Source organism: Myotis davidii, unplaced genomic scaffold (genome assembly GCF_000327345.1).
Source record: "Myotis davidii unplaced genomic scaffold, ASM32734v1 scaffold763, whole genome shotgun sequence".
Lineage (NCBI taxonomy): Eukaryota > Metazoa > Chordata > Mammalia > Chiroptera > Vespertilionidae > Myotis > Myotis davidii.
In genome coordinates this window covers 1,119,515-1,131,136 of record NW_006294248.1, presented here as the reverse complement: position 1 = coordinate 1,131,136, position 11,622 = coordinate 1,119,515, and the positions used below count along the sequence as shown (strand labels likewise).

At 40.0% G+C, this 11,622-nt stretch overlaps 1 protein-coding gene across 4 annotated transcripts in view; it reads right to left on the bottom strand.

Annotated features, from left to right (window-relative positions):
- SLC24A5 (solute carrier family 24 (sodium/potassium/calcium exchanger), member 5) overlaps positions 1–5,085 on the bottom strand; it is a 21,255-nt gene extending 16,170 nt beyond the window's left edge. The window contains exons 1-2 of one of the 4 annotated variants that reach the window (XM_006768280.2): positions 4,893–5,085; positions 3,903–4,082 (exon numbers count right to left, since the gene is read on the bottom strand). In XM_006768280.2, the coding sequence (XP_006768343.1) occupies positions 3,903–4,082; positions 4,893–5,085 (373 nt within the window). The remainder of the gene's footprint in view (positions 1–3,902; positions 4,083–4,892) is intronic. The other 3 variants (XM_015566916.1, XM_015566914.1, XM_015566915.1) reach the window with 3 other exon arrangements.
- Between the last annotated feature and the right edge of the window lie 6,537 nt (positions 5,086–11,622).

Sequence of the window (11,622 nt, the reverse complement as noted above, 5' to 3'; positions counted from 1 at the left end):
GGCCGAGCCAGGGTGTCAGGAAGAGGATCTGCCCTCCCCCTCCTCCTTCCCCTGCACAGAGATTCCATTCCTGAACTCTTCTAGTCTTCACTTTCTGGAGCCCCTTCTGCTGGCCAATGAACCATTGCTTGTGACTTGAGGAGGGGGTAATGAGATGATGGATCTGGGTGGGCCATGGTCCTGCCAATCCTACCACTGTATTCTAGGTTGGGACTCAGAACATGTCCCCCACAGAAAGTCATTGTATCAGACATGATCAATCAATCCCCAATAGGTTGCCAAAAGTCTGAGCTGATTTTTCAAAGTGGATTCTCACTATTTTGTAGTATACTTTGTCCATTATTAAAGTGAGTATTTGATAAGGTTTTTTTTTTTGGGGGGGGGGGATTTTTTGGGAGGGTTAACATTTTCAGTGCCCTTGGAAGGGACAAATCTTTAAGATTGTTCATATAGAACAGTTCTTCTGAAACAACCATGTTACAGCAGCCAATCTGAAACAAGGATGTGTAAAATTATATCATATAGCAATCGAGAACATTCTTGAGTTTGGGCGCAAGAGAGACCATGGCTTTGCCATATACTGACTGTGTAGTCTGGAGAAATTGCGTATCTTCTCAGCCTCAATTTTCTCTTTAATAAGCCAATCTAATAGTCCCTACTTCATAGGGTTTTTGTGGAGACTAAATGAAACCATATATATTTAATTTAGAACCATGCTTTTATCATTGTTTTATGATAACTAATAAGATAAATGAATGAATAAATAACACTCCAGTGCTTTGTGGAATGCATCAGTAAACTATTTTGAGAATAGTATTAATTAGCTGATGGGATGGTGGAACTATTTTCACTCAATGCTAATCAAAGAACTATGGGGGAATGTAACATTTGCATACTTCTCTGTGGATGTAAACCACTTTCAGGGAGATTGTTTTTTATTGCTGATGTTTAAATGTGGATGAGACCATGCTGATCTTGAAAAGAGAAATGACAAAGTTAACTTATAGACATTTTAAAAAGAATTGATCTAACACTATTTCTATCTCCTTTTGTTGTTAGTATTTCTAGTACTCAAGACCAGGTAGGTTCTGAGCTGCTGAGGAAGATTCGGCAGTGGCGTAGCATCATCCGTCAGTCACACATCAGTAATAGCTACTGTATTCTATTTCTGAGCCAGGAGTAGTGCGCTGAGAAGTGCATGTTGTTGATGATGTTTCAGAGTGATTCCACAAGTGCCATGGTGGAAGTGATTGTTACAGATACTCTGTGAAGTCACTCACTGAAGATTCTTCTAAAGTGGCAATCTAAGCTTTAATGCAGTAGTCTCTTTCTGTAGGGCTAGAAGAGTTTTTATTTACCACTGTGAGGACAATTTTTTACGCATTTATTCTTTCAGTCAAGTCATTGTTCGATAATGTGAAAGCAAAAATGTTTTAAAATTATTATTTTACTTTCCAGAAGAGAAAGATACTAGGTGGAATATTACCTTGAATTGAAAGTCTCTTAGACTTATGTAGTTAACACTAGCGGACCAGTGCACGAAATTCATGCAGGGGGGTAGGGGGGTTGTCTCTCAGCCAGGCCTGCACTCTCTCCAATCTGGGACCCCTTAGGGGATGTCCGACTGCCGGTTTAGGCCTGATCCCACAGCTGGCCTGATTGCCCCCAACTGCCCTCCCCTGCCTGCTTGTCCCTAACTGCCTCTGCCTCAGCCCTGCCACCATGGCTTTGTCCAGAAGGACATCTGGAAGGTCTCTCGGTCTAATTAGCATATTATCCTTTTATTCAGTGGTTCTCAACCTGTGGGTCGCGACCCCTTTGGCGGTTGAACAACTCTTCCACAGGGGTCGCCTAAGACCATTTTGCATATCAGATATTTACATTATGATTCCTAACAATAGCAACATTACAGTTATGAAGTAGCAACGAAAATAATTTTATGGCTGGATCACAACATGAAGAACTGTATTTAAAGGGCAAGAAGGTTGCTTTTTTTAGTATAGATTATCTAGGTTTTCTATTTAAAAGTACAGTTCTTCTCACAAGGATGAACAAGTGGGTTACTGCAACAGAGTTGAGAGTATAGGAACAGGCCCATATGTAGATAAAAACTTAGTATATGAAACTGATTAACTTTAGAAAAAAATAGTATTGTGTCCCATAGCAAAACAAATTCTTAGGTGATGAAATAAATAAATGTAAAAATATACATATAAGTAAAATAAAATATGACAATTTTTCTGACCAATGGATAAAAAAGTCTAAGTATAAAACCAAAAGGGGAATTATAATACATTTATAAGTTTACTTAAAATATGTAAAATTTCAATGTGATAAACACACAAAATACAAAAGCAAAAACAAACCATGAAAAAACATATAAATTTTGTATTAGAAAAAAGGTTAATATCCTTACATTAAAAAAAGTCTTGGAAACCAATAAGAAAAAGATAAATTACCCCCACTCACACCCCCATTAGAACATGGGCAATAAAACACAAAAGAAAAAAAAGTAAATTTCAATACACTTATAAAATGTTAACCTCAGAAATGGATAAAAGATAAAGACAAACTTTACAAAATAAAGTTCCATTTTTAAAGCAACTAACAAAGGCATCTAAAATGATATTGTTCATGGCTTTCTGGAATGGAAGCTACCACATATTCCAGAGGTTTAGGTTTGTGTGCCTCTGTGACATGCTTTCGGAACGTGTAAGAGGAAGCTTAAAATAGGCACAGCTCTGCATCTTTACCAAGAAACGCTCAGAGAAGTTTGCAAAGATTTTTCTGCAAGTAGGGGCATAACATATTTAAAACAAAGAAACTTAAAAAAATCGAATATTTCATAAATTTATAATGTTAAAAATTATAAGTTTCTACATGGTGACTACAATGCCTAAAAAACAGTTTTCAGTGATCAAGTCATTTACAAAAATCCTAAAGAATGATGCTACCATTAAAAATAAACTTTTTGAAGAGCATTTAATCCTATGGGAAATGTACATAATTTGATATTACACGACAGAAAGGAAAAGGCCTTAAATAGTACCTATTGCAAGATCCAAAGGCTGAAAGGAAATACACCCAGTAGTAACTATGGGGAATCTCTGGGTGATGGGAATGTAGATGATTTTTACCTTTTTCTTCTATTCGTCTTGTATTTCATCAATCCAAGTAAAAAACACTATGTTAAACTAATTTAATCTCTATTAAATTAAAACTATCAATATCAACTTAAAACAATGTCAGCCTAAAAATGCATGTATTTACATCTACGCAATTTAAATAATCATTATAATAAACTTATGCTGACCTACTCTATAATTTTTTTTCATTAAACAGATATGTGTTGAGTGTCCCCACTGTTGCCAGGTCTTATTTTAGGTCCTAGGGGACAGCTATACTCTAGTGAACAAGAGAGAACACGCTTGGCTTGCCTTGCAGCGGGAGTGGGGGAGGAGCCGTGGGTAAAAGAGAGTGTCTGTTCATGCTCTTCTCTGTGAAGAAATGCTCACTGTTTCTGTCCAATGGGTGACCTGACCCTTGACGTAGACTTGCTCTGAAGTGAGCATGCCTCAAGAATGAAACTAACCATGCTGGCGTTTTTGCTGATGTGGCATAAAACCTCTCTGATACCTTGATTTTAGGGACTGGGGCACCAATGAAAGTTATATGCTCAGAATTCTGGATGATGCCTGTAACTGAAGGGATATAAACCGTGGGTTTAAACTGGTAGATCTCATTTTCAGACTCCAGTAATGAAGCAGAATTACAAATAGTGCAATTCTGCAACCGGTTGAGAGGGACAGATTGCTGCTGAGCTATTTCAGGGACAGCCATGCCCATAGATGTGTGTGGCACAACTGTCTGGATGGTCACCCGGGAGATTCCCAGCCACTTACATTCACTGATGAGTTCCAAGGAGGGCAGGAAGTACTCGTCACAGACAATAGACAGGGCCATGAACATGTAAAGGATAATTAGGAAGTAGATTACGATGCCTCCATCTTTGCGCTCCTGTTTTGTGAAAAACCCTTCAGGAAACTCCGATGATGGAGAAATAACACATTGGGTGCTATTTCCTGGTGAGGAAAAGGAGGTGAGAGTTTGAAGGATGTTGGAATCACACATACCAAGCTCACAAAGGGAAATTGCTCAAGAAATCTGTAAAGTGTGGGGTTTCTGGGTGCAATTTTAAGAACCCTGGTGACAATGTACATAGCCCTTTTGAATGTGATGGAGTTGTAGACCTGGGGGGAAAAAAAGTCTTTGAGACCCGAAAGAGAGGCTTTAATGAAATAAGCTGATGACAGTGGAAGAATTAAAAAGAGGAAATCATGAAATCACTCCTTCTCGTCTGCTTCATTTCTAAAAGGGCATTCCAAACCCCTCTTCCTCCTCAAGTAGAAACTATAATCTCTGATTATTAAGATTTCTAATATCTGTACAATTTCATTTTCCAGTTGCAGAACCCACGTTGTCCCCAGGCCCGTGAACTATCACCCACTGTCTGCAGAGTGAGTTTCTGGGATGATAGATTTTTTTCTCACGATGAAGTCTCCAACAATAAAAATGGAAGCCGCCCTGCTTCATGGTGTCTGTGAATTGTTTTCTGCAGAGTGAGTTTCTGGGATGATAGATTTTTTCTCACAATGAAGTCTCCAACAATGAAAACGGAGGCCGCCCTGCTTCATGGTGTCTGTGAATTGTTTCGGCGCTATCTTTGAGGCTTATTTGAGGGATCAAAAGCCTTTCATATTCTTCCAAATGCTAAAAATCAGAGCAAGCACAGGAGGAAGCATAAGCCAAGGGGGTCAAGGGAGAATGTCCCTTTGTCCCTTCATTTATAGCAGCAGCAGTAGCAGGGGTCGCTGACCCCAGCACCCACCTACCTGTGGCCCCTGGGAGACGCTGGGGCAGGGTGGCCCCCGGGGGAGGCAGGCGTGCAGCTGCCCAGAGGATGGCGAGGAGCAGGACCCTTCTTGTCCACCGTGGACCCCCTTCTGTCTGCATGTCTGCTGCGTTCTTACTGTAGTGTGCCGCTTGAGGAGGAGAGGAGAGGAAAGGAGGGGTAAGCTGGGTCATGTGAGGAGTCTCCTTCCTGCCCAATGCCCTGCCCCGGACACATTTCAGCAAAGCCAGTGCAGGAGGGAGGGGGGTTGGGGCCAGCCAAGTCTCTCTGATCAGGAGCCCCAAGCCCCAGGGAGGCTGGAGGAGGTAGGGAGGAGAGCAGGCAATCTGTCTACATCTGCCCTGGGCCCACAGGCCCTGCGGTTAGATCCCGGCAGCTTGTACTTTATGGGGTCTTTATTTAATGTTTTCATACTGGCTCTGCTTTCGACTTTCTCTAGATTTGTAAGGATCTGAGCTTTTACACCTGCTCCCACTTCTCTCCAGCTCTTGCGTGTAGAAATTGTTGGGGCTGGTGTATGTGTCTTCTGCGGCTAGCTTGGCACCTTTTATATTTCTGTTTTTGCCATTCATCCTTGTCTCCAATTATTAGGGCTAGACGCAGGAAGGTGACTTAGGAGGCTACTGCCATTATCTAGTGGAGGAAGGAATGGTGGAGGCTTGAACCAAAACAGTGGCAATGGGCATGGAGAGGAATCGACAGCTTCAAGAACTGTTAAGGAGACAGATTGGATGCTACTTGATCATTGATGAGCTGTGCTCTCTGCCGGAAGTTATCTAAAATGGAAATTCAACAAATCAGGGAGTGTTCAAATATAGACCTCTATCTTCCCCACCCTAACGCTGACCAGGCTTGTCAAGGTGTGAAGAACTTGTGGCATTATAGTAACACGTAGCTAATCTCACAGGTTCTACAGCCAGGCCACTTGGTTTGAGTCCTATTACTGCTACCTACTAGTTGTGTGACCTTGGTTAGGTTATTTAACCTCTATGCTCCTCGATTTCACTATCTGTCAAATGGGAATGGTATAGTACCACCTATATTTGGGTGGTGGTGAGAATTACATAAATGAATGCATGTAATCTGCTTAGAACAGCCTCTTCTACAAGGTCAATGTTATCTCTCCATCGGTTATCTCTCCATTATTATTATTATTACTTTTACTCTTGATTGAGATAGAAGTTTCTTGGCCTTAAAGGAATTCTATAGCTTTGCAGCTCTCATAGTTCCTTTGCAGAAAGAGCATACGCTTGCTAAAGTTTAGATTTAGAAACTGGGTTTTTCTGGAAAAGAGTTGCTCCTAGATATTTGGGATCTTGGGTTGGTAAAAATTCTCACCCACCCTTTAGTTCTGCTGGGAATTGGTACCCACTATAAACCTCTCTGAAACTGTCATTTCGAGGAACTGGCTATTCAGATGTGTGGTGTGGTTGTGAGGCTGGGATGATGAGTCAATAAAGCGAAGCCCAGTAACAGAGTAGAGTTTCTGCTGCCCACTCCCACGGGGGAGAGGGACTGGCCCACTAGACCGTGGCTCAGTACACAGTGGCTAAGACCAGGGAGAAGGCCATTTACTTTGGTGCTGAGTGGAAGTGTTTCATGAGCCTTCTTCTCCAAAAATGCATAGTTCAACCAATGAATAAAACTAAACATTATAAAAAGCAAAATAGCACACAAATGCAACCCATCGTGAATACTTCCAATGCATGGTGTTAATCCTGGAAACAGGAAGTATCTGAAGATATAAGCCTGTTACAATGGGAGAGCAATGTCTTACACGCAGTAAGTCCTTAATAATCATTTGCTGATTTATTATTGTAGTGATTCTTAAAAATACACTCTATGAGCAAACATTTACTTGCTTTGAAAAGCTATAAAATAAGGATTTACCAAGAAAAAAGAATTTAGGATGCTACTTAAATTTGCTTTATACATTTATTCTTCATACTCTTAAAAAGCTTTTTATTGTAAAATAAAACACAAAGAAAGCCACACAAAATAACTGTAGTTTATTGTTATATTATTGTTGTCATTTTTATATGATAAACACCCCAGGTTAAGAAACAGTACTTAGCCAACCACCCTAGAAATCTATTTATATGCCTCGATCTCAACTCCCACTTTTCTCTGAAAATAACCAGACTCCTGACTTGTATAGTCATCACTTTCAATGTGTATTTTTAATAGTTTATCACCCACCCCTGATTGGGTGACTCCTTTGGATAATACAGCTTAGCCTTTTAAAAAAGTCCTTTAAGTCTCTTAGTGTAAAGATTTCTTGTCCTTCCTTTTCTTTTCCTTATAATTTATCTGTTGGAAAATTCAGGGCATTTGATCTGTAGACTAAACATTATTTTTGCTGATCATGTCCTATAGGACAGCTCGATATGTTCCTCTGTTTTCTGTATTTTTGTATTGGGCAACTGGATGCATAGGCTTGATCAGACTCAGTTCTGCCCCTCTGGCAAGATAGACTGTGGTGCGATCTTTCCTCAGAAGCACACAATGTCTGCTTGTTTCTCTTTTGGTGACGTTAGCAGCCTTTCACGCTTATTGACTTAATCCATTCATTCTTTAGAGGTTGCCTAAGGGTGGCATTCTAATTCTATAATTTCTTTTTCATTTGTTACTTGGGATATTTTACAGTGATATGATTTCTATCATCTACTCTTTGGGTACCAGGGATACCCAGTTTATATAGAAATGACAAAAATACATGTTTGATTCTTTTCCTTTATCAATTCTCCAGATTATTGGTTCTTTGTTTTCTTCCAAATATAATCAATTAGATTTTTAAAATTATTATAAATTAATGTATTGAAATATATTTGATGGGTTCTAATTGCAATTATATATTTTTTATCTTCATCTGAGGATATGTTTATTGATTTTAGAGAAAGGGAGTGGGAAGAGAGAGAGAGAGAGAGAAAGAGAAACAACAATTGGTTACCTCCCATATGCATTCCAACCAGGGATCAAACTCGAAAACTATGTATGTGCCCTGTCTGGGAATCAAACCCAAGACATTTTAGGTGTATGAGACTATACTCCAACCAACTGAGCCACTGGGCCAGGGCAGCAATTATCTTTTTTGAAGCTTGAATTTTCTCATCTTTAGCTGGTGGGAGCTTCTTCAGGTTGTCTTCTAAGGACCTTTGACATGATCTTAATAGGTTTTGATAGCTTTCTCACTACCTGATATAAAAAGATGTTCCAGGCTCATCTTACACATAAAACCAGCCATGTATCAAAAACACCTCTTTATTTTTTAATTGAAAAGTATATTAAGACCATGATAAAAAAAAAATCGAGGTTCCTGGAGATGCTCTTTGTTATTGGGTCACTTACGTTATCTGAAGGGATGCTATTCTGCCCCTTTGTTTCTTTTATTCTTGTAACTTTGTGTAGGATTTGACCTCCACACCTTTCATTTCCTCACTTCCATGAGAAATCATTTTTTCCTGAACGTTTAGAAGAAGGTGTTCAGTATCGCTTTTCTCAATGCACAGAGATCCCTCTGCCATTGTTTACCTGTAGTGAGATTCACTGGCTCTGTCCTCCTCTCCTATTTTTATTGGGAACTTCTCTTCCCCTTTTTTTCTCTGATGCCTCTATCCTGCTCAGCTTTTATTCCATGTCTAGAAATTTCACATCTCTATGCGTCAGCCTTGACCTGGAAGGGAGCCCTGGTTGACCAGTTTTTAGAGTTCAAATATGTCAGACCTACTCTGACCCCTGCTACTCACCCACTGGGGGACTGAGCCAAACCTTTTTTAATTTTAACTGCTATTCTCAGATTTTCTGTGCCTTTCCTGTGCTTTCTCCCATAGAAGCTGCTGCCATGCATGTCTGGTGTCCAAGAGTGGTTTGTCCCCACTTATTTGTATTTGGGGTTTTGGGAGATAGCTTGACCCAATTTTACTTAAAATGCTATTCATGGGTCTTTGGATTTGCTATCTAGTTGCTTTGTCTGTTTCTATGTGGAGATTCAGCAAGAGTGAAAAACCATGCCACTTCTGTCTCCATCTGGAAAAAACTTTTTGTTTTAAACCAAAGGAATGAATAGATTTAAGAATGGCCATGAAGTTTTTCTTAGTACATTGAACAAATGCTTTGCTTTACAAAGATTCTATTTACATACAACCAGTGGGAAAGTTATCTGTTACGTAAAGCTGCATACAGCTAAATTGTTAGATAGGTTCGTGCTGAGCTAACAAAACAAAGCTGAACCTATTGGGAGTTTGACCTTGGGAAAATAACTTCATTTCTTTGGGTTTCCTTGTTCTCATTTGTAAAATGCAAGGGTTAGGCTAGATATTATTTTAAGATATGGTCTTACCTCTTCTCCTTACTAGCACTGTATTAGACATTATTAAACTCTGAGTGGTGGTTTGTACTGAAAGTGGAAATTAAATTAAACAGAGAAGTTCCAGAACAAGCAATCTCTTGGAATGGCCAAGTAAATTTAACCCATTAAAATGAGCGGTGAGGTGATTATTGAGCTGTGATCAAATTATAGATTGGTAGTCATATTTGTTTTTAAAGAACAACACTATCAGAATTATCTTCAGCTCTTCCTTGCTCACTGACCAGCTTCAGGTAAACAGTCTTCTCCAAGATGCCTGGACCTGTGTGAGTTAGACAGCACCTGTGATGCCTGGGAAGCAAAGCTAGCAGTTACGTGTTTACTGAATGGAGGGTCTTCATGTGCATCATTCAGTACAAAGATCCCATCATCCCTAAGGATAGAGGAGTAGGTCTCACTGGCTGCTCAATAGAAGAACCTGATGGCTTTTAAACTTACTGATGGTTTGGCACTTACCCAGACCAGTTGAATCAGAATCTATGGGGAAGGCCCTGAAATGGATATTTAAAAAGTTTCCCAGATGACTCTAGGAAGGTTGAGAACTACTAAATGAAAATTGCTATCCATGCTTAACAATGATAGATTGAGCCAATTGCCTTAAATCCAAAGTTATATAGTTATAAAGTTATATAGGTAGCAGGTCCAGGATGTAGACGAAGGTCGATGTGTATCTGCTAAGCAGTGCCTCCACGTCAGGATGGAAGTTCTGTGAGGGAAAAACCATGTGTAACTTCCTACTGAACTTCCAGTGTTCAACCAGGGCCGGCTGGGCACATGATGAGAATCGAATAAGTATTGTTGAATGAATAAGAAGTTCCACAATGACTTTTCCTTGACTACATCCGCATAGGAACACACAGGGTGTTTGTTACTTGGCCCTTTGCTCCCATCAAAAGCCATCTGCTCCATTGTCTAAGCATTAGTGTCCCCTTTCTGAGTGGCTCAATTAGCTCTGCAGCTCCACCTGCTGATGCTTCAAACACAGTTGGAATTTCCAATTTCTTGTTTCAATGAACATGGGAGAATCTCTTAAGAGCCCTATGGAATCTGTCATTTGAAAAGATCTTTGGCTCTCCTTCACGGAATGAGGGCTAGGAATGCTGGCCACTTTCAGCCTTGTATTTTCTGCACTCCAGCACTGAAATGGAGGTTTTCATAGGGTGTCGCTGTTACTGTGAAGACAGAGGAAGGAAAAGGAAGCAGATAGCTAAGGTGTTCCATGCTGTGACTCCATATATAATATATAAAAACTATATAATATACATTCAGAAAAATGCACATATTTTGTCACTGCCCTTTGCAAATTAAATGTGCAGAGTTGAGACCCATGAGGTAACACTTAATAAGGTGAGGCATTGATTGTCACCACGTTAAGAACAACCTGGGAAAGCTGGGGTAGAGGGTGTGCTGCATGTGAATGCATTGCTTTAGGTCAGTGATGGCGAACCTTTTGAGCTCGGCGTGTCAGCATTTTGAAAAACCCTAACTTAACTCTGGTGCCGTGTCACACATAGAAATTTTTTGATCTTTGTAAGCATAGTAAAACAAAGACTTATATTTTTGATATTTATTTTATATATTTAAATGCCATTTAACAAAGAAAAATCAACCAAAAAAATGAGTGTGCGTGTCACCTCTGACACGCGTGTCATAGGTTCGCCGTCACTGCTGTAGGGAGCCTTCAGTGTCTCAATTGCTGCTGTCCCACGAATGGCCCTCCCTCAGCTGCTCGCACAGGAGAGTAGCCTGGGAATCCGTATGGCTCAGGGGTTTCAGCTCAGTCTACACAGCTACTTCATATTTTGTCCAACCATCACAGGGGTTGCTAGCTTGAGCCCCAGCCATGTCTGCCAGCTGGTCAGCATTCCAGTCAGTGGTTCACGCATTTAAAAGGTATCTGCCAGCTTTCCCTTGCCTCATCCTTAGTGAGTTCACCAGCAAAAATCGGGGTCGAGCAAGGGCTCAGAGTATGACTGAAAACTTCCCATTTTTAACCAGTTCACATTGGTCTCATTCACTGCTGTGTGGACCCAACTCAGTGAAAATTATTTAAAATATTTTCAACTCCAAGAAGACCTTCATGATGGTCTCATTCCCCCACACCCCTTTTCATGAGAGGGCATATTCCAATTCCCTGAATACTAAAGGGGAGTTCAAGGTTTGCAGATCAAATGTTATTTAAAATAAAGATATTTTAGAGTGTAAATAATTCTACAATTAGCTAAACCTGAGTTAAATCTCCACTCCTTCTATTTATTTGTTTATTTATTTATTTATTTATTGAATCTACTGTGGTGACATTGGTTAATAAAATTATATCTGTTTCAGGTATACAATTCTACAA